This window comes from Oppia nitens, unplaced genomic scaffold (genome assembly GCF_028296485.1).
Source record: "Oppia nitens isolate AA-2021 unplaced genomic scaffold, nextdenovo-longstitch-racon4-pilon3 scaffold17_pilon_pilon_pilon, whole genome shotgun sequence".
Taxonomy (NCBI): domain Eukaryota; kingdom Metazoa; phylum Arthropoda; class Arachnida; order Sarcoptiformes; family Oppiidae; genus Oppia; species Oppia nitens.
Genome location: NW_026533196.1, coordinates 1,509,943 through 1,533,139, shown reverse-complemented (window position 1 = coordinate 1,533,139; position 23,197 = coordinate 1,509,943). Strand labels below are relative to the sequence as shown.

The following is a 23,197-nucleotide window of genomic DNA, read 5'->3' as shown; positions in this document are numbered from 1 at the left end:
TGCAAAACATTCAAATCAATAGCAATTTCATTCAATTTCATCTAAATTGCGATACAAAGCCAATTATAAATTTTAAATGAGATTTTTGTGTTTTAATCATATATACAATTAGTACATAAATAGCGGAACCGCTTGTTTGACAGATATTTTGATTGTCATTATTAACGATGACTCAAATGATCTCTTAATATATTAAATATAACAAATTTTTGTCATAAATTCAAATGAATAAAATGTATAAACTATATTAAATAAATCTTATCTAATTGTAATATTATTTATTACACAATATATATGTTAAATATATATTTATATAAGTAAAACAACAAAATTAATAATTATATATAAATTGTGTGTTCGCCGTTTCACATCATTTCTCTCATAATTTAGCATTCATTTGACAAATCATACGTAAAATTAATTATATTTTAAACATATTGTAGTAAAAATTATTAAACAGAAAGTGTGCTGTAATTCATATTATAAACTCAAACATTACGCAAATAAATAATTTGTTAAAAAAAATAATAATTATAATTAGCAAATAGAAAATACAAAAAAAAAATTAAATTTTAAGAAAAATCATTATTATTAAAATTATACAATTTTTACAAAATAAATCAACGAAAAGATAAAAACTACAGACAGTTTTGTTTGCTTCACTCATTCAATCATAATTAGTCAAAAAATAAGCAAAAAATGTTATTTCAATGTTTTTGTAACTTATTATCACTCTTTAGATATTAAATATACAATACTTAATATTAATATTTTATGTAAATCTTTAGATCTTTTTATAATCTTATAAAATAACACAAAAATTTAATTTATATAATAATTTAAAATTTACAGATTTTCATATATAACAGTTTTATATGTTGGAAGTGAAAACAATGTGTGTGTGTTTCTGCATTTTTAATGTATTTATTTTTTTAAAAAATAATTCTGTGTAAATGTTTGTGTTAAAAACATATTATTTTTAAAATTATATAATTTTTAATGTAATTTAGTACTAAATAAGTACAAAATAAAATAATGGCAGTAATTGCAAATGAATCAACTGTTTAGAGATTTTTTAAATATAAAGTATTTCTCATCTAATCAAACAAAAGCAAATACAATATAGAAAATAATTTTAAATTATATATAATTTTTAATACAAATGTTAGCTAAATGAACGCTAGTATAAAAAAAACAATATCTGAAACAGAAAAACAGTTTTAAGTGCTATTTTAATGAAAGACAGCACACTTTCATCACTTCCTGGATAGCAGTTTTAATTTGATGTCTACAGTGATTTTCATTGGAGACCTACAGTTATTTATCAAATGTGTTTGGTTTTAATTGTTGTTTAATATCTATAGTTGGGTTTATATATTTTGTTTTTGTTTGTCAACATATTTTTTAAAAAAATTAGTGATCGGTAGTGTCATAACAAATACAATGCTATTTCAATCGTATTTCAAACTTTATTGGTAGCTATAATTGATGAGTTTATTGGATCAGTTGTCAGTTCAACTCACGGTCCTCTAAGTATCGGTACTCAAATGTAAAGCCCTCTTTCTTCCTTTGGCCCCACTTTTCATAATCAAAATAAATGTATGTTCCCTGAAATAAAAAAACAATTTTAAATACCATTCAATATAATAATTAGCTATTATATTGTCAGTCAGTCAGTCAATACCTGTTCATATTCATCGGTAATGGTTTTGGGCTCTTCGTGCCTCTGAAACCACATCATATATTTGGTGTGAAAACGCCACGACTGCTTCTTGAGAGCCTTAGCTGCCAAGTATTGTGCTTTTGTCCCCTATTTTTTAAACGATAACAAAATATAATTAATTTTAATTTTACAATAAATGACAAAACTATTTTCCAATTTAATACATACCTCCATAAAATAGAAAATAAAAAATAACGACTCAGTTGACAACCGGTGGAAGAATTCGATGGAATCACTGTGAGGCAGACATTGTTGTGGATAATAACTCGGAACTGGACATGGGTTCGGTGGCAAATAAGGTCTGTCGATAATACCAATTATTAACTAATGCACAAATTTATCATTTAAATAGTAACAAACCTAAGTCTTTGTGAATCCATGGGATGTATTGGATGTCTTGATGCGGCCTCAAGCATATGAAGTTGATAGTAGCACTGTTTGGAGAGACTCACTGGTCCGAGGGGCGCAACGCCTAATAAAGGAGGTACATGAGCCTCATTTGTTTGATTACCGGTGGCAGGAGTTGATGATCGTGGCTGTCCTGTTGAAGGCATAGGCAAAACAGGTGCGGAAACAGACTGAAGTTGTTGTGTCTGTTGTGATAAAGCCTTAATAGAGGCACTGCTGTGTAGCATTGAGTTTGTCGACGATGAGATATTCACCATATTATTGGTCAGTAAATTCATTGAAGAGTTAACTGATGGCTCATAGAGAGACTGAGAGGACTGTTCGCTATGGCTATGACTATGACTGTTAATAGTGATGTGATCTTCAAGACCCGCGTTGGCCACTGCCTGTTGTGCTATCGTTTTCAGCGATGATAATTGTTGCTGATCTGACTCAAGTACCGACATTTGGTTCACATTTTTGTGACCTATCACTGGACCGTTCATCATAATGGATGTCGATTGAGGAAACTGTTGTTGTCGTGACGTGACAACAGGCGTATTCCAAGGACCGGCAGATACTGCCGATGATAGGGAAGTGGTGGACGTGGCAGCGGTAACACTATAGAGAATCGAGTTAACAGGCACTGAGTCGGGAGTCATAGTCAGACCCATATTCGGTGGAGTTGTTGTTCTTTGTTGTAATGAATTGGGAGAACTATTCAAATATCTATTGATTAACTGTGTCTCAGCATTCACTTCGTTTGTCTTCATTTGATTCATCCCTAAACTGTTATCCAAGTGTTGCATTTGATTGATACGATTCAATAAATTGGTGTTTGAATTATTGTTCACATTATTTAATGAGTTGACACCAACTGCTAGAGCATAGGCTGATGTTTGATTCGTCACATTATGGTTGGGCAATGAGTTGACCGATGGACTGCTACTACTGCTTGAAGCATTGCTACTGTTTGCACTGGTAGTTGTCACTGTAGTAGCTGTTGTTGTCTGAGGTACCGGTGCTTTACTGATTGATGATGTCGTCGATGATGTTGAACTTGTTGAGCTACTAATTGATGTGTTTTGAGACCACACGGCCAATGGCTTTACAATAGAAGTCTGTGTTTGTGGTGCCGATGACTGGCCGGACAGTGATGATGACAACAATGACATATTATTTACAACTGAGTTATTACAAGTATTGGTATTACTATTAACAGTTGTACTCAAACTAGAAGAGGTGCTCAACGCGTTGTTTTCAGTCAGTCCAGACTTGGAATGATTTGTGAGCCCTGGACTCGGAGCCGGAGAGCTCGGTGTCGACGACGGACTATTCGATTGAATCGAAACGCTTCCGTCATCATCGCCCGTTGCGTTCGAGTTCTTTGTTGTTCCGCTATCAAAGGATGCCGTATGATTGGCTCTCGTCTGTTCCGCGATTAAGAACTGATTGATATCTTCTAATTCCAAGTCTTCGTAAACAAATTCGTTGTCCTCAAAATCAGGATCTTGAGAGGATTCAATGTAGTACTCGACATCATCTTTGATTTTCTTTATTTGGTCGACTTCGACGGTTTCATTATCTAACATTCGCATCAGTGTTTCCAATTGTTTTATGTGATACCTGTGCTTTTCTACCCAACCTTTAAGTTCATCGATGCGGTCCTGCTTTTCGCGATCTTTTTTGCTCTTTTTCTGTGCCAATTGTAAGGCTTCCGATTCACTTTCAAATTGATCTAATTGTATGTTAAGTGAATCGATAGATGCAGACAACCAATTGGTGATTTCATCCTTTTCTCTCTGTGCCGGATCTAACTTCTGTGCGGCGCCTAAACCTTCCTTAGAATAGGCTTTCGTTTTGGTCTCTCTTTCGACAATTTTAAACCTTTCCATTTGAGTCTCTATTAATTTTCTATTTTCTAAGAGTAATCGTTTATCTTTAATTTCACTCGAAGCCACCCATGTTTTGATTTGATCCCTAAGCCTCTGTTTGACATTGAATTAAAGTTGCAATTAAATTATAAATCGAGTGGTAATCTAATTGTCATCAAACCTGTAGTTTTTTAATCTCCTTTTTGAGATCAGCTTCATATTTCTCTTTTTGGTTGCTATTGTTGGCGTTGTGAACCTTTTGCCAAATATCTTCAAACGTTTCAACGCCTTCCGTCACTTTCTTCAAACACCTTTCGATCTCTGAAAATAATAAACAAAAACACAAAAAAAAAACATTAAATTATCAATACATCACTTGGTCTTTATGTCAGTTAATTATAAAGTAAAATATATTTTCAAACTAAATGTCAAATATATTAGTCTAAGAACTGACACAATTTGAAACACAATTTGAAACACAATTTGAAACATAATTTTTCAAACAAAAACAAAGTAATTGTTTTTGTTTGAAAAACTCAAGTATTGATTGCAATCAATCAATCAATCAATTGACTAATTGATGCAAACCTTGTAATTTTCGTCTGTCAGCCATAGCTATAAAATGTGGATCAAATGCAATGATGTCTGAAGCATAGTCTGCGCTAAAGATAAGCAAAACGCCTTCTTCGTGGTGTCTGATCTGATGATGAGATGTCAACTAATCAAATGATAGCTCTTTTGTTTTGAAATCACTAGTATTACTGTCTTCACTGGATGTCCGTCTAATAAGTGGCACTGATGTAGTAAAAGGTAATAATATAGTGATATTGGATCAGATGTGGTGATCGCTTCAGAGTTCTTGTATATCACTCTATTGTTGGCAATAAATCACTCATTCATTCGTATATTAGTATTCAATATAGCGTTCAAATGCATTGTATTATAGCATTCAATATAATGTTAAACACTATTCAATAGACACAACACATCAAACACAAGATGGTTGACAAAACTGACACACTATAGTCTACATGTGCTGCCATCCCATCCCATCACATCACATACCAGTCCACTCAAAAGCCAAGTGCAGCTCAATATTACAATACATATAACATATTAATACTGTATTACATATGTTTTGATACATTCAGAATTGAAGGACTGTCTAAATAATACATCAATTGATGTATTCATTCATACAAATAATTATTAAACCAATTGATGACCACCGATGACATTGTTATTATAATATTATAACTTGAAATATAAGTTATAATAATTAATAGCAATTTAATGATTTTTTTACTTTTCACAATTTTTGTATAAATTAAATAAAATGATAATTTATAAGTTTTCTGTTTAAGTTTAACATAACTTTATTTTTGTTACTGTACTGTAATTAACTATTAATATCATATTATATATTATCTCATTAATTATGTCTTACTTACAAAACTTTACGAGTGTTTACGAGTTTAAAACTTTAATGATTTTAAAAACTATACTTTATAACAATATTTAAATAATTTAATTTTTTATTAAACTGAAACTATATATTTATGATTTAATTTGAGAGGAAAATTAATTATTATAATATACGGTATATATATATACTTAAAAAATACTTTTTAATTGTTAAATGCAATAAAGCGTTTGAAGTGAAGTACAGTGAAGTGACTTTTCAGGTGAAAAGCAATGCATCGAAAATAATTTATTACAACAATTGACTAATTAGTTAAAATTTGACAACAAATCAGATTATATTTATAAAAATAAATAATTTCCTGTACTTTTATTAAATAAATAAATTGTTATTTTTATGATTAACTATTTAAATTAATAATTTTTTCAAAGTAAAGTATTATAATAAACTATGTATCAAAAATGTAATACAACATATGCCACTTGCACCGGCATATTTGTCTAGTAGTTATGACATCCCTTTATTCAGTATTAGATGCGACCACAATGTTTGTGTGTGTGTGTGTGTGTGTGTGTGTGTGAGAGAGAGAGAGAGAGAGAGAGAGAGAGGATATGTAGTAGTGGGAGCAATGCAGTCATGACAACCAAGTAATCAATAGTGTATCGCATAGATTGTATTGTATTAATCAATGCATATAACTTGTAACTATATTTGATAATAATTTGACATATATTTGTGTTAAATTGGATATCAGTTGTTTGTTGAAGTTATAGTTGAATTTGCATATTAGTTGGGATCAATTGAATATTGTGTATAAAATGGACAAGGACACTTTACGCAAACAAATTGAAAATATGCGATACCAGGCACTCATGGAAAGATGGCCTCTCTCTAAGTCCATTCAGGCGTAAGTCAATACATTTAATTGCTTATCATATAAACGAAATCATTTTAATTTAATATATAATTTACATGTTTAGTGTAATAAATATAATAATATACAAAATATATTTCTATAATTACCGGTAGTTTTTTTAAATAATAAAAACTATATACTTTATGAAATGATAGGTTACGTGAATATATAGAGGAGAATGAGACTCAGGACCCTCTGATCCATACGCCGGACAAGAAAAACAATCCGTGGGCTGAAAAGGGAAAGTGTCTTCTCATGTAATCAAAGCGCAACACAACATCACCGACTTATTGACAATTTTTTTTATATATTAACCACTCATTTGTAATATTATTTATGAAATATACAATCTATTAATTTTCAGATTATTATACGGTTAACCAAATAATTAATTGTCAAATTGTGTGCTTTAGTATATCATTGTTTATTAATTTATTTTTCAAAAACTATGGGTAGCTTTTTGTTAACATTTGTTTTACCTTTAAATTTGCCAAATACTTAGTCACGAAATTTAAGGGAAAAATGCATTTTAATGATTTATTTATCAATTAAAAACTATACAAATATTTAGAATATTTTATTTAAATTATAACTTAAGTTGATTTATGATTTATTCTCAATAAAAACTATTTATAAAAAAATATTAATAAAACTCTTTGCAATTGATTTCTGGCGACAAATAACATGAAAGCTCGTGTCACTCATGAGGCGGACATTTGTCTCAGTGGTGTCTCCAAGTGGTCGGTCAGTGACTTGATTTTCATCTGAAGCATACCTAAGGGTACATTCTTTTTGGCCACAAGACAGAGCAATAGGTTGGCTACACTTCCCGCCACAACATTGCCGTCCTGTCCAACAAATATCACTTTTTTACTAAAATACTTGTCATCTGTTTTTTATGGTTCATACCATACCTGACACTCAAACATAATCGACTGAAGTGTATCTTCATTGAGACCAGTTTTGCCGTATTTCTCATATGACAACCAAATACTTGATGTGATGGCAGCTATCATTCGGGCGTCTCTATCACCAAATCCTGAGTACGCCAAGAGTGTCCCCTCTCTGTTCAGTAAACTATTATATAGACAAACAAATTAAAAGACAATTATTATTAACAAACAAATGTCAATCCATTTGATCCCATTTAATGTCTTAATTAATAATGTCATTTACATCGTGCACTCGACTCCAGAAGTATTGGCTTCACTCAAGATGTGTGTTAATGTCTTCGGCTTCAACATTGTGTCCACAATTATCTGGTGATTCAACTTAAGTCAAGTGTTGTTTGTTATTATCAATTGGTTTATCAATTGGTTTATCAATAGTTTTTTAACCAATTATTCAATTTTAATCTCAATCTTATAATAATATATTAATGTTTTTTAATAATATTAATAATACACTACATATACACTATACTACACATCAATGATGTGTTATGTGTTTAAAAAATATTAACTTATCAATGATAATCATTTATATAGATTTAATATATATTATTATGAATATAATCAATAAATTGATTGATTATTATCATTGATTGGCAACTAATATGATAAAAGTTACTAAAAATAACATTTATATTATATCAACACAAATATCAATTGACACAAATTAATAGCCAATTTAATCGATAATATTTTTGTCAGACATATGATAATGTATTTGCTATTTAAATATTATAGTAATAACAGATTATATTTCGGTCAAAGTTAACATTTTAATCAACATTTGACTGTATTATAACTTTTTTATTAAAACAGAAATTTCCATTTATATTGACTTTTGAATCATTTATTAAAACAATTTATGAATCAATTAAAAGATAACTTAATTTTAACAGACAATCGATAAGAATTTCATTTTGACGTCATTTGTGTTGAAAATTGTTGGAAATATTCTGTTATTTAATGAATAATTGAAATATTAATAAAAACTATTAATATATTTATATTATTATTAAACTAAAAGATATCATAATTTCAGACCTATTGGTGACAATTGGTTAACAAGAAGTGCTAACAATGTCTCAATTAAAGGCATACATCGTATCTCAGGTTTGATCCGTTGGTTAATTACCGACAATTAGCGGACAAAACATATTTAAAAAAAGATTTATTGTTTGCAAATGTTTTGTCCTCAACTCAAGTGAAGGACAATTGTACTGATAGTGTGTTTGTCTCACAGAAACTGTTGAATGCAACCACTTTTGGTCAGATCCGACTGATCCACGCGTCTACACAATGTTGTGCCAAACAGGTTTGTCTTCACAATCTCTGATCAACTTGTTTATTGACCGCCGATTGGCCACCAATTTAGGTACCGATGAGTCGTTTCGACAAAGACTCGCACATTCCCTACGAAAAGCTTCAAAACAATCTAAAAATCGTGAAAAAGAGGTATTATTTCTGAAGTTTTATTAATTTTAATAAATCTTACGATTGTATGTTTCAATCTTTAGACTGAATCGACCGCTCACTCTGTCGGAGAAGATATTATACTCGCATTTGGATGACCCGCAAAAACAAGACATTGTTCGCGGCCAAAGCTATCTGCGTCTCCGACCTGATCGGGTAGGTATGCAGGACGCGACCGCACAGATGGCAATGTTGCAGTTTATTTCAAGTGGACTTAAACGAGTTGCCGTCCCATCAACCATACACTGCGATCATCTGATTGAAGCTCAAATCGGCGGCGAGGCAGACTTGGCCAGAGCTAAGGATATTAACAAAGAAGTCTATAATTTTTTGGCCACCGCTTCGTCTAAATATGGCGTCGGTTTCTGGAAGCCTGGAAGTGGTATTATTCATCAGGTATTTATAAGTTTATATAATTTTATTATTATTATTATTATACGCTGTATGTGGTCATCAAAATTATCGGTAATCAAAAGATTGGTTATTTGATTTATATTTTTTGACCAAACATTAGAAAAGCAGTTAATTGTAATAAATGACTGCACCGACAGACCAGGTGTGACAACAAACTAGTAAAGTGTTATCGCGTATAACTTGTCTTACATTTAATATTTAGATAATTTTAGAAAACTATGCCTTTCCCGGAGTATTACTCATCGGTACTGACAGTCATACAGTAAACGGCGGTGGTTTAGGAGGTCTATGCATTGGTGTTGGCGGTGCAGATGCTGTTGATGTCATGGCAGACATCCCTTGGGAGTTAAAGTGTCCAAATGTGATTGGAGTACATTTGACCGGAAAATTGAGTGGTTGGACGTCATCTAAAGATGTTATCTTGAAAGTTGCCGATATTTTAACCGTAAAGGGAGGAACTGGAGCTATTGTTGAATATTTTGGACCTGGAGTTGATTCAATTTCATGTACTGGTATGGGAACCATTTGCAATATGGGTGCAGAAATCGGTGCCACAACTTCAGTGTTTCCTTATAATAAACGAATGCGTGATTACTTAGTGGCGACTAATCGTAAAGAAATTGCAGATATGGCAGATGACAACCAGAATCTATTAACTGGTGACTCTGGATCTAAATATGATAAAGTGATTGAAATCAATTTGTCTGAACTTGAACCTCATGTGAACGGTCCGTTTACACCTGATTTGGCGCATCCTATATCTAAATTAGGACAAAACGCCAAAACAAATGGTTATCCATTGGACATAAAAGTTGGTTTAATTGGCAGCTGTACTAATAGTAGTTATGAAGATATGAATAGATCAGTTAGTATTACAAAGCAAGCCATCAAACACGGGTTGAAATCAAAATCCATATTTACTGTAACTCCCGGTTCAGAGCAAATTCGGGCCACAATAGAGCGCGACGGACAGGCAGAACAATTAAGACAATTTGGAGCTCTTGTTTTGGCTAATGCTTGCGGTCCTTGTATTGGACAATGGGATCGAAAAGATGTTAAAAAAGGAGAGAAGAATACCATTGTTTCTTCATATAACAGAAACTTTACCGGTCGTAATGATGCAAATCCAGCCACTCATGCTTTTGTAACGTCTCCAGAGTTGGTCACCGCTTTATCCATTGCTGGTCGGCTTGATTTTAATCCACTTAAGGATGAATTGACAGGAGCTGATGGCAAGAAATTTAAACTTGAACCACCTACTGGTGATGAATTGCCATCTCGTGGATTTGATCCAGGACAAGACACATACCAACCACCACCTGCTGATGGCTCGTCCGTTAACGTAGATGTCGATCCCAAGAGTCAACGTTTACAGATTTTGTCACCATTTGATAAATGGGATGGAAATGATTTGACAGATATGGTTGTCTTGATTAAAGTCAAGGGAAAGTGTACTACTGATCATATTAGCGCTGCCGGTCCGTGGCTTAAATATAGAGGACATTTAGATAATATTTCTAATAATATGTTTATTGGGTTTGTATTTACAGTATTATATATATATTTTTAATTTTATAATAATTTTAATTTGATTAAAATATTTAGAGCAATAAATAGTGAAAATAGTGAAGCAAATAAAGTTAAGAATCAGTTTTCGGGAGAATGGGGTGGTGTTCCCGATACTGCCCGCGCATATAAAGCTAAAGGTGTTAAATGGGTTGCTGTCGGAGATGAGAATTACGGCGAAGGAAGTAGTAGAGAGCACGCGGCTCTTGAGCCCAGACATCTGGGAGGCCGTGCTATCATTGTTAAGAGTTTTGCTAGAATTCATGGTTTGTTTTTATATAAACAAATCATCTGTATATCATTTTTTACTTATTTTTTGACAAATTGAAAAAATAGAAACCAATCTTAAAAAACAAGGACTTCTTCCGCTGACTTTTGCTGATCCAAAAGATTACGACAAAATACAGCCGACTGATAAAATTTCATTACTCGACCTCAAAGGGTTGGCTCCGGGAAAGGTATAAACTTTTAAATTTTAGATAATCTTTTTACGGTAAATGTTAAAAAATTAATTTCTTATTTATATTCGTTTATTAGTCGGTAAAGTGTGAGATAAAACATAAAGACGGCTCTAAAGACTTGATTGAATTGAAACACACATTGAATGACCTACAGCTCACTTGGTTTAAAGCGGGAAGTGCTCTCAATAGGATGGCTGAGCTCAGGAAGTAACTATATTACATGTATTTAGAATATAGAAATATAGAAAATTAAAAATTAATATTTAATGAAATTGAGATTTTATTTGTTATTAAATTTGAGTTTAATTCATTTACATAACTATCAAGATGTAATAATTTTAAAATAAAATTCAATAAAATTTTATTTGAAAAACTTGTTTTTATAATATATCATTTTATTAATGAAATTTATTTAAATTCAAATAAAGCATAATTTCATGAAATATTGCAATCAAATTAATTACAATAAATCAACATATTTTACAACAAAATACTTGTAATATACAAATAATTGAATAAATTAAATATACGTTAAGTTGAATGAAAATACTTATCTAAACTTGTACTGAAAATAGTATTTTACACACTTTAACTTGTATTAATTAAATTTTTTAAAAATAATCTGTTATCACATTATAACTTAAAACTAAACAAAGATAAAATATAATTAAAATATAAGCTCATGTGCGACAAACTAGCCATTGACAGACAAAATGCGATATACATTCAGGTGTGGCCTATAATAAGGAAAACCTATAGAGTAACACACAATGGCAGGTGCTGTGACCGTAACTGTGATGACAGTCTATGACTTCAGACTTGCGCTACATTTAGATATATATTCCGATTCTGGCACTCAATTCAATAACTTTATTGCATTTTCACTGAAACTTATAATTCTGTATAATTCTATGTTTATTAAATCAAATTTATTTTTAGAGATAATAACTTGTTTTTTTTTTGTTTTTTATGAAATTTTATAGTAAACTTCTGATAATTATAGTATTATGATACTTAAAAGTGTTATTATTATCATTAAAATTTAAGATATTTTTAAAATATATCAAATACAGTAATTTATTACTAAAAGCTGTGACTTAATTATACATTTATTGATCGCCATATTCTACATCATCTCATTAAAGCCATCACTATATTTAAATATCTAATGGAATATATGGTAAGATGTTTAAGAAAATATTAAAAATATATTTATTTTAAATACATATATTTAGCAACAGTATATTGTTTATATATATATAAATTTATTCAACATATAAAAATTTAATACATTTTAAAGTAATGTGTTATTCAATATTATTCTACAAAGTACTATACTATTGCATAATTTATATTTTGACATTATATTTCAAAATTATTGTATTTAACTAAAGCATTAAAATAAACTTAAAGAAGTCTATATTGAAAAATACTCTATAAAGATATAAAGACTAACTGTTGAAAAGTATTATTACTAAAAATATTTTTTATTTGCTATTTTTATTGACTTTTTATTTTGTATAAGTACTGTATATATATATTACAATACAGTATCAATAAAATACTATGATATATATCATATAAAATTTATATCAAGAATTAATTTGAATATATTTATATCAATAAACTGATGTATGAAATATAAAACAAATTGAAATAATAGATAAAGAATTAGTGATCCGTTGTATTAAATTCATAGTGAGTTGGGTTTCCCAAAGGTATGGCCTTATAATTGGTTCACTCAATAATAATTGCGATCAATTTATTTTGATTGTTATTATTATTATTATTATTATCATAGAGTATATGTATATTGAATGAAAACGCGTGTCCGCTGTCTCTCCCAAATCTGCCAAATAATATGGTATTTTTCTCGCAAATATTGCCATAACTTAATAGTAAATTATTTAGTATTTCATACACAATACCAAATGTGTGGTACGTATGTGTGCAATGAGTGCAACATTACCTCACTTCACGCACCGGTAGCTATTGGTGTAGAGTTGAACTGTTAAAAGGAGAATGAGAGTGGGCATCGCGCTTACCTACCAGTGCTATTGATGTGCAAACTCCTGCATCCGATCCATTCATTTATCTCCTAATATTAAAACTTTCCTCTCAACGGGATATTGAGTAACGCAGTGAACAATGTCTGGGCAGCTGCCGGTGCCGACCGATAATTATTATTTTACCTGAATTTGTGATAACACTAATAGTTTATCACAACATTAGAGACATAAGTGTAATATAAATGATATCAACATTCGGTTCGCTCAATAAAACCAATTGACAGGACTTTTTACATTCAATACATCCCATCTATAAATAGTTTCATATTTTAAATGATATCAAAAATAATAATTAACTATTTGTGAGAAAAGTTGTGGGAAATAGAGCACACATTTATGTCATAAGTGACTAAAAAAGTTACTCTTTTTTTATTAGTTCAAAGTTTTCTATTATTTTAGTTTATTATAACTTTCCAATCAGTTTATATATTTACTATCATATGATATTAAAATACTACTGTATAATCCATGAAAATATTAATTAATATGTGCTATAAGTTATTAAAAATAACAATAAATTTTAATTTTCACGTATTTAATAGCTTTTAACTTGTGTTACAATCAAAATATTTAATTAATTTAAATATTTAAACTAATTAATTAAAGTTTGAGATATGTTTTATTTCAGTAATTTTATACAAATTTTACTATAAAACTATAATAATAATATATAAATTAACAATATATTTAATTAAAATACAAGTTTATTCATTTTTAAGATTTCATTAATATGACAACAAAAATTAATTTTTTATATTTAGGTTTTTGAAACAAATATAGATTGGATATCATTTAATTAAATGAATTAAAATATAATTAAAATAAAATTTTACAAACTTTTGATCAGAAAAAACAAATATCAAAATAAAAATATGATTGTAATGTTCAGCTCTTTATATATAATATATATATACTGTGATATCATATATAGTTATATTTATAGTTATACAGTCAATGCTTTATAAGCTCTAATATTAAATATTATAAAAGTATATTACATTAGAGTATTCAGGTAATGAAATCCTATTCGCGTGTCTCCCACTCCCAATGCTCTCTCTCTCTCTCTCTCTCTCTCTCATTCACACACATCTAGATATATATAGATAGAGAGAAAGAGAGAACATTAATATCACTAATATCGGATACCATTAGTTCCCCTCTCATTCATAATACAGTTAACATAAAATGTGTGGACCGGTACTCAAAATGAAATGACAGTAATAATAAAATAACATTTAAAGCCTTAAGTTAGCTCATGTAGTGAAGTTTGCAAAGAGAGATGCCTATTGACGTCCATCCAAAAGGTCAATGAATTTAATACATTAGAAAATGAGATTTTCATCATAAGTATAGTATAGTACATAATCATATAGTTTATTATACATATACACAGGTATAGGAAAGTTATTATAACAAATTTATTGACATTAAGAAATTCATTGACATTTATAGACTACAATATAATAGTATAAAATTAGTATTTTATTGATTATTTAATAATAACATTTCTAAAAAAGAGTATGGTTATACTAACTATAATATATTTAATTATTAAATTAATTCAACTTTCTGTTAAATTTACAAAAATCATAATTTACATGAATTTTGACAATAATTAAATTATATATATATATAATTTTATATTTATATATATAAGCTTTGATTTTGTGTAACTAAAAAACAATATTTAGTATTAAATCTAGATAAAGATATACAGTTATCATATACTTTGGTTTACGGTATTATAAATACTGTATATTAAAATAATAAAATTTGAGCTCATTTTTATAACAAATCGATAGTTGACTTTTTTGAGCGCTTTGAATGCAGTAAAAAGAAATGACTGTAAAAAGTGATTTCTGGACCAAATGTAATATCCATGAGATCACGCAAAGTATAGTACAGTAGTATCCGGCAAAAGATGCAGATCATAGACTATACGTGATGTGAGTTTGCAATCATTTTATGTATATATATATATATACAGTATATATAATATACTATATACTGTATATACTGTACTATATATATATATATATATTAGACAGTTATTACTGTATAACGCACACCGTTTTAGCTTAAATAAATTATATCTAAGTTAAATATTCGTAATAAATAATTTTTTCATTATTTAATTAAAATTCTAATATATTTCTTATAATTCAAATTTTCCAATTTTTAAATTCTGAATTTAATTTTGATAATTAATAATAGAAAATTGGTTTTTATGAAATTAATTTAATCTATACTATTAAAAACTACTAAAATAACGTTACTCTTATACTATTTGTTTAATTAAATATGTTTTAGTGGTTTTTTAGTGTGAAACAAAAATATTTTTATTATGTGTTTGTATATCATAATATAGAATTTAATGATTATTTGTTAATGTTAGAATTAAAAAATATTATGCATTTAGCATAAAATTTATTAATTAAAGTGCATTTGGTGAAACAATTTAAGTATAGTATTTAAATAGTTTTAAAAATGATAAAAATTTAAGTAAAGTTAATAAATATTATACTGTACAATCATAAATACAGTAAATTTAGATTTAAAATATGATATTTATATATTAATACTATATATATAACTAATGAACAATTTTAGATAATTTTTGTAATTTATAAAATTTAATTTTTAAAAATAATAATAAATTTAAGTTATTTTAAAAACAGTCACCAATAAGAAAAATAAAATAAATGCAATAACCTAGATAATGATGTTAATAATACTAATAATAATGACAATAATGTATGCAAAGTGCATGCAATTCTACAATACAGGTATGAAAGATGCGTGAGATATACAACACATTCATACGATATATCAATTTGATTATAACGTTATACTGGCTTTTGTTCACTAAGTTTTGATAACAGTTACCATTATATGGATGAAAGCATTTGTAAGAACCCATATATTGAAAGATTTTCACCTGTTTTTCATATCATATGCATATAATATCATTTCATATACGCCAACATCTTTTTTATCGATTTCAATGCTAAGACAACTTTATATGTGATATAAATGTGAAAATAATTTATAATTTTTTGTTTTGTTTCAGTTTTGACGCAAATGTCAGTTACGACTAGTAATTTCCATTTTTCGAGCACCGGGTGGTGCAATAGAGAGACACCAGTTATGATGATGTCTGGCACAACCAACGAACCGGCCAATACAGGGATATCTCCTAATGTTGATGATGGTCTCACCAGTTTAAGTTGGTTACAGAACCTGAATATGTGTATGACACGATTAGGTGCGCCAACGCCTCCCACACCTCCTGCTAGTCCTATATGCTCGTCAATTGTTTCTTTGCCATATAATCATTATAAACAATCCAATTGCAACTCAAAAATCAATGTCTCGACAGTGGATAACATTCATAATACAAGTGTACAAAAGGCTCACTCATATCACAATCATAAGGACGGTAAGTCTCAGTCACATTCAAACTCAAACTCGTCAAAAAAGTCATCTCAAGCTCAAGAAACTGATCCGATTGACTATAAGACAAACGGTAGTGTCAAACCTCCTTATTCTTATGCAACGCTTATTTGTATGGCAATGAAGGCCAACAAAAATAAAATGACGTTAAGTGCTATCTATAAGTGGATCCGCGAGAACTTCATGTACTATAAGAACGCTGATCCCAGTTGGCAGGTATGAGATAAACCATTCAATACATATCAATCATTAGTGTAATTGTTTTGTGTTTTACTTAAATCTATTTATATAATGGAGTTTGTCTTTCATTATATTAATAATTTTATAGGATTTTTCATCTAATATAGTGTTTCATAAAATATGATTGCATCCGCAAAAAAGCCAAATAATTGTGTGTAATATGCGGTTATATACCAAATATACAGTTTCTCATTAGCAATACAATCATATACAGGCTATTGATGATGTATAGCGAGAGCAAGGAATGGGAGAATGTATAGAGAGGGCGGCTCTCAATCTTTTCCCTCTTTTCTCTTTCGCTAAGTTATGTGAATCGTCAGATGCATACTATTAGAGCATACAGTATTGCAATTGACATCCCTGTGCTGCGCAACTCATGTTATTTTATCGATCCTATTCCTATATTCATCTCTCTTTCTTTCTCCATCCCACCTATGATTGACTATAAATATATGCAATAATATATTATTTGTGAGAATTTTTAGAAATATATTTAACAAGAATTTCTGTTTAATAACATTTGCTGTATTGTTATGAACTTTGTAATGATAATAATTAGTGTTTTTATATAAGAAAAATACAATTCACTAACTATTTAATTGTAATACTTTACTCCGAATGTCACAAACATATTGTTTTCTGCAAATTTTATGTTTAATTATTCAAAAATATTGGATCAAATAAAAAAATGAATTACAGTATAATGTATTAATATTTCTAATTGCATTAACAAACTATCATATTTGATTGCATATGTTATAACCAGATTATTGGAATAAGTCTACATAATAATACACATATACGATATTTTTATCAATATAAATTAGCATAATAATGTGAAATACAATACACTTTCCTATTTTTAAATATAATATAATATTTTATTAATATCAATTAAATATAAATACAGTATTTTAATAGATATTTAATAGAATAATAAAATTCTATAAAAATATATATAATTGATAACAATTCTAAAAATTTAATATTTAACATAATTTAAGTTATTTAAAAGATATTATATATAAAACATAGTTTGTTGTATACTTACTGTCATTGTCGTCAATAAAGTGGTTAAAATGATAGCAAGTGTTTGTGTGTTATATTGTTAATTGTAATAATATTGTAGTAATTGAAATAATATTGACTAAAATGCTTTCTCCTTATAATATTAGTCTTTATAGTGTGATATGACTTATTGTTATCGTTTATAAATCACGCGATCACTGTCTATGAAAAGCTTATTTTCGTATCATTAAATGCTTCAAATGTTTTATTGTATATAATATATATATATATATATAACTTATAAAGTTAGAGTCAATAATAATAATAATAATAATAATAATAATAATAATAATAAGGGATTCCTTTTCATTTAACTGTAGAAATATTCATTTGATTGTCTGTTTATATAACATTAATATTTGTGGTTTTGTTATGTAATGGATCTAAACGTTTGCCATTTCTTTTATTATTCTATAAAAACGTTAGCATTATTACTGTATTTATAATTACATAATGTAGGAAATTTAAATTATTATTTATTTTATTATGTTTATATATACAGTATAATGTATTAATATATATTAGTGTATATAGAATTTTATACTTTAAAAATTAATATAAGTAATTTTAGCAACATAAAAGTGTTCAGTAGTACACACAACAAAATATTATATGATATTTTAATTGATATAAATATATCATTTGTTATTGAAAATGCCATTTTAAAGTTGTGTATAAATACAATAATTTTTTATGGAATAAAACAAAATATGAATATTTAAATAACTTAAATAAAGTATTCAAATATTACACGAAAGTGTATTATTAGAATATATACGGTATATATAATATATTTTTAAAAATTACAAAATGATAGTGCAATTGATTTGAATGATAGATTTAAGAATTGATAGAAATTATATAGTTTATAATCAAATATATATATATAAATTTATATAACAATGAACAAGATTTGAGTCAATGACCTGTCATATGCTTTTACTGTATTATGTATTACTTATATATAAATTTATATCCATTGTATTACACACTATATGTAACCAATACATAAAAAATACAACTCTTTATAATGTTTAATGCATTGTACGTTATGATTATTATTACACCATTAATACAACTAACTATAATTTGTCTGACATGATGTCTATGTCTATAATAAAAAATAGTAGTTTTAAATGTACTTACAGTACCGTATTTAAGTTTTAACTTTATTTAATACAGTATAATATTAATGTAATTTAGTAAATACTATATACGGTATATATACTGTATATTGTTTTGCAATATAGTACTGTACTGTACTGTACAAGTTTATATAATAAAAAACTGTGTAATATTTCATTAAAAACATAATAATAATAATAATCATAAATTTTCTGAGAATCTCTTTCTTTCTTTCATCTGATATCACGAATCGATTTAATGATGCATTTCTAGCTAAAAGTCATATATGAAAAACTGTATGAAAATGTCGATTCAATCGATAAGATTTTTTATTTTCGCTGCCATTTCTAAAGCCAATAAACATTTATTTTTTCACTTATTTTGCATTCATATTATTATTTGTTATATACAGGTATATACAGTATATATATATATATATATATATATAAACACCTACTGTGAGAGTCAGACTCACAAAAAAAACATATTTTCATATTTACTAATACTTCTTGTGTTGACATTTGCTTAATAATAATAAATAGAAAAGTATAACCATTTATCAACCAATGAAAAGCAATTGAATAACTTGTGGAACCATTGGAACAGATAGATAGACTCGACTTCTCAATTCAAGCAATCATTGATTAATCGGTTTTACAAAAAAATATAAAAATCGATTGAAAAATCTATGAAATAATAGAGAAAAACTCTAAAAGTCAGCAAATTTAGTGCTTTACCTGTTTATCCAACGATACTAACGTTGACTTATTTTATGACACTTTATACACAAAAAATGCTTTTTCCACACATTTTCAGTATTTCATTATTATTATCATTATAGCGACAAATCAAACCTATTAAATAAAATGTATAAATATATCTCATTATTTCAAAGACAACACATTTTCATTTCTCACTCATATATATTATTTAAATAAGAGTTGTGACTAAATCTTTATTATACAAACTACTGTATGTTATAACAATACTTACTCGTTATAGAGATTACTGTTAAATATATGTTACCGTATTGTACAGTATATACTGTATGTAAATTAAATGCAACATAATAATAGATTTTACTATATTTGACTATTGCTAACCATAATACCAAAATTAATTGGTTAATTATAGTCATCAAAATCAATCATTACTAAAAAGTATTTAAATATTATCAAATATAATTCAAAATTAATAAGTTTAGTCTAATAGATTGAGTAATCGATACATTTTTATTATATTTAACATACATTTCAATAAAATGTATATAAATTCAAAAAATATATTTACATAGAACTAAATATATAATATTATTTAGCAATTTTATTTATTTTTGCATTTATTTAATTAATATTTAAACATATTCTATATTCATATGTTTAAAATATTTATTATTGGATTGCTATTATATTACGATACAAAATATGTGTCCATTTTATGAATCCTAGTTATACTTATTCATGTGGAATATTATTATAATATTCATCAAAATAAGTATAACAATAATAATATTTTTATTTCTCATATGTACTAATATACTGTACTACTGTATATATTTATTATCATACAGTCTATATATCATATAATTTGCATAACAATATACTGTAGAATTCATAGCAAAAAAACGCTTATTTTGTAATTCAGTACTGTATTATACAAACAGTATTATTATATCAGTAATATCAGTAGTATTGCCTATTCCTGTATAAGCCATTTGATTAAAACTTTTGTTTTCATTTAGTTATAGCATAAGAAATATTTGTGTAATAAAAATAAAACACTATGAATCTGTGAGTTTAATATGTGTAAAGTAGTTTTGTTGATATAAATTATTTGTCTATAAAAAGTGTGTAAATAAAAATAATGATATTAAATATTTTTATTTAATTAATGAACTAAATAGAAATCGTTTATTATTATTATTATTTCAAACCAGAACTCTATTCGTCACAATTTATCGTTAAACAAGTGTTTCATAAAAATTCCCCGAAATAAGGACGAGCCGGGAAAGGGGGGCTTTTGGCGACTCGACCCGGTTTATGCCGACACACTAGTCGATGGGGTCTTCAAAAAACGTAGGCCCAGTCATAGGGGCTCTAATGGAGGCAATACTAACGGTACTTCTATTAAAAAGAAGGTATAAAATATTATACAGTTATAGAAAGATATTTAACATTTTGTGCATTAGTACACAATTTACTAATTAATGAGATATTAGTGAAATTTGTATTCACTTAATACCAATAATCAATTTATTGAATTATTTGAAACAATTATAGTCGAGAAAAAAGGATGCGCTAAGGAATGATTGCTCACAAAACACTAATATGACAGACATGAAAAGCATTACAGCTACCGGTGCTGAGACTCCTCTCCTACACGACACTCCACCCAATTCTACAGAATCCTATACTCTATATGGAGAAGTATGGAAACGGAATAATTAATTTTTTAATTATAAATTTCGGCCATTTTATCAACACATATCTATTATTTTTTCTTAAATAGGCTGCCAATGATGTGGTAGAGTTGGTGACAGCCGTGAGCAGCATCGAAGCCGTTCCCGTTGGTCAGTGCGACTCATATTCATATTCAATGCACAGCTCACAGTCCGATACCCATCTTTCACATCCCGGTTATGGAAATGAGGTTTGCGTTACAGAGACGGCATCGGATGCCTGTATGCTAGAAACAGATGGGAACGACATTTGTTGGAATGCTATACTAACAGATGCCGATCTCAATGAACTCAGTAATTATACAAATCCTGTAATACATGCGACCGATTCAACCATAACAGTGAGTGACAGCACGACAACCACCGCTCAATTGACAGCAGTAGAGCCCCACACCCTTCATCTGGTGACCAACACATCGCCGGTCACTACAGTTCTTGAAGAAACAGAAATGTTTCAAAATGCTGTTCCCCGTCATATTAATTGCCTGGCTCTTAGACAACACATGGGATCAGATGTGATATCTGCGACACAAAATGTGGTGACGTGTGTCAACCCAACCACTGTTAGTACAACCGATTGGAATCAATGGCAAGCATTTTCAACAGTTGCCAACACTGACAGCACAGATCTACTAATCAGACAAATCAATGGTAACTGTGAGCCTATAGTAAGTCCATCGCCACCTATTGCTTACATAACAACAACATCGGTACCAATTGCTACCAGAGTTTCTATAAAGCAATCTAATTGTGTCAATAATTCAACAATGAATGCAAACTCCGCCACATCAACCCAACCTTCCAGTCCAACTTCAGGCAACTTTGAGCACACAAACCCTTTGCAGCCGTGGGCTGAATGTAAGGCAGCTCTCGAGGCGGCCGCTCTTGACTTAGAAAGTTTCGGCACATTAGATGTTCATAACTATTAATACATACATACAGTATATATACGGTATATAGCTTTTCGCGTGTTTTTATCTCTGATATCTCTCATTAAACATAAATTTATTATACTTAACATAAAATAACATATTCAACAAAAATCATGTCTATTAAATTTTTTTAATTTAAAAACAAATATTACACAAATTGGATGAAATACTATGAAAATTATTTATTTATTTATTTATATATATATATATATATTAGACAATTGAAACTCTTAATTTATTTTATAAACATTAATTTTGTTACATTAATATAATTATTAATTATTGATGTAAATATTATCAATATCTAAAAATATCAATTTTAGTTATTTAAGAAAAAAAACTTTTATGATAGGATCATTTTTTATCAACAATATCAAAATTATTATTACTACAATAATAATAAATTTTAATATTATTCATGGCAGCAGTGACATATTAAAATTAGATTGACCAACTAATTTATCTGAAATATTTGAAAATTATATTAATTATTAAGAAAAAGTACCATGTTCATTTTTGTAATTTCATATTGAAAATAGTGTACTGTTTGTGCAGCTCTCTAGTGAGCTAAAAATAGCTCAATATCATAGACTATGAAACTTTTTTTTTGTTATAATAAACAATTAGTTAAATGATATTACATTAAATAGTATTATTTGATCAAATCA

At 28.2% G+C, this 23,197-nt stretch overlaps 4 protein-coding genes across 6 annotated transcripts; 2 read left to right on the top strand and 2 right to left on the bottom strand.

The window, feature by feature from the left end:
* Positions 1-1,119: 1,119 nt before the first annotated feature.
* Positions 1,120-5,013, bottom strand: LOC128965311 (CCR4-NOT transcription complex subunit 3-like). 2 transcript variants are annotated; one of them, XM_054311976.1, is made up of 7 exons: positions 4,747-5,013; positions 4,573-4,684; positions 4,166-4,305; positions 2,084-4,098; positions 1,892-2,024; positions 1,685-1,810; positions 1,120-1,608 (listed from the first exon to the last, which is right to left on the bottom strand). In XM_054311976.1, exons 2-7 carry the CDS (start codon positions 4,595-4,597, stop codon positions 1,510-1,512), a joined length of 2,538 nt encoding a protein of 845 aa, XP_054167951.1. In that variant the 5' UTR covers positions 4,598-4,684; positions 4,747-5,013; the 3' UTR covers positions 1,120-1,509. The 2 variants fall into 2 exon arrangements, with proteins under 2 accessions (XP_054167951.1, XP_054167950.1); XM_054311975.1 differs by having other exon boundaries at positions 4,573-5,013.
* A 1,867-nt stretch (positions 5,014-6,880) lies between these two features.
* LOC128965337 (ragulator complex protein LAMTOR2 homolog) lies at positions 6,881-7,716 on the bottom strand. Its single transcript, XM_054312007.1, has 3 exons — positions 7,500-7,716; positions 7,238-7,400; positions 6,881-7,171 (listed from the first exon to the last, which is right to left on the bottom strand). Exons 1-3 carry the CDS (start codon positions 7,565-7,567, stop codon positions 7,025-7,027), a joined length of 378 nt encoding a protein of 125 aa, XP_054167982.1. The 5' UTR covers positions 7,568-7,716; the 3' UTR covers positions 6,881-7,024.
* Positions 7,717-8,219: 503 nt separating this feature from the next.
* Positions 8,220-11,444, top strand: LOC128965315 (probable aconitate hydratase, mitochondrial). Its single transcript, XM_054311981.1, has 8 exons — positions 8,220-8,383; positions 8,514-8,585; positions 8,646-8,725; positions 8,788-9,139; positions 9,360-10,693; positions 10,763-10,989; positions 11,060-11,181; positions 11,261-11,444. The coding sequence occupies exons 1-8, from the start codon at positions 8,351-8,353 to the stop codon at positions 11,393-11,395; spliced, it is 2,355 nt and encodes a 784-aa protein (XP_054167956.1). The 5' UTR covers positions 8,220-8,350; the 3' UTR covers positions 11,396-11,444.
* An 860-nt stretch (positions 11,445-12,304) lies between these two features.
* Positions 12,305-22,627, top strand: LOC128965317 (uncharacterized). 2 transcript variants are annotated; one of them, XM_054311984.1, is made up of 5 exons: positions 12,305-12,364; positions 16,324-16,922; positions 21,076-21,276; positions 21,419-21,565; positions 21,648-22,627. In XM_054311984.1, exons 2-5 carry the CDS (start codon positions 16,335-16,337, stop codon positions 22,524-22,526), a joined length of 1,815 nt encoding a protein of 604 aa, XP_054167959.1. In that variant the 5' UTR covers positions 12,305-12,364; positions 16,324-16,334; the 3' UTR covers positions 22,527-22,627. The 2 variants fall into 2 exon arrangements, with proteins under 2 accessions (XP_054167959.1, XP_054167958.1); XM_054311983.1 differs by lacking the exon at positions 12,305-12,364 and adding an exon at positions 16,096-16,161.
* Positions 22,628-23,197: the final 570 nt, after the last annotated feature.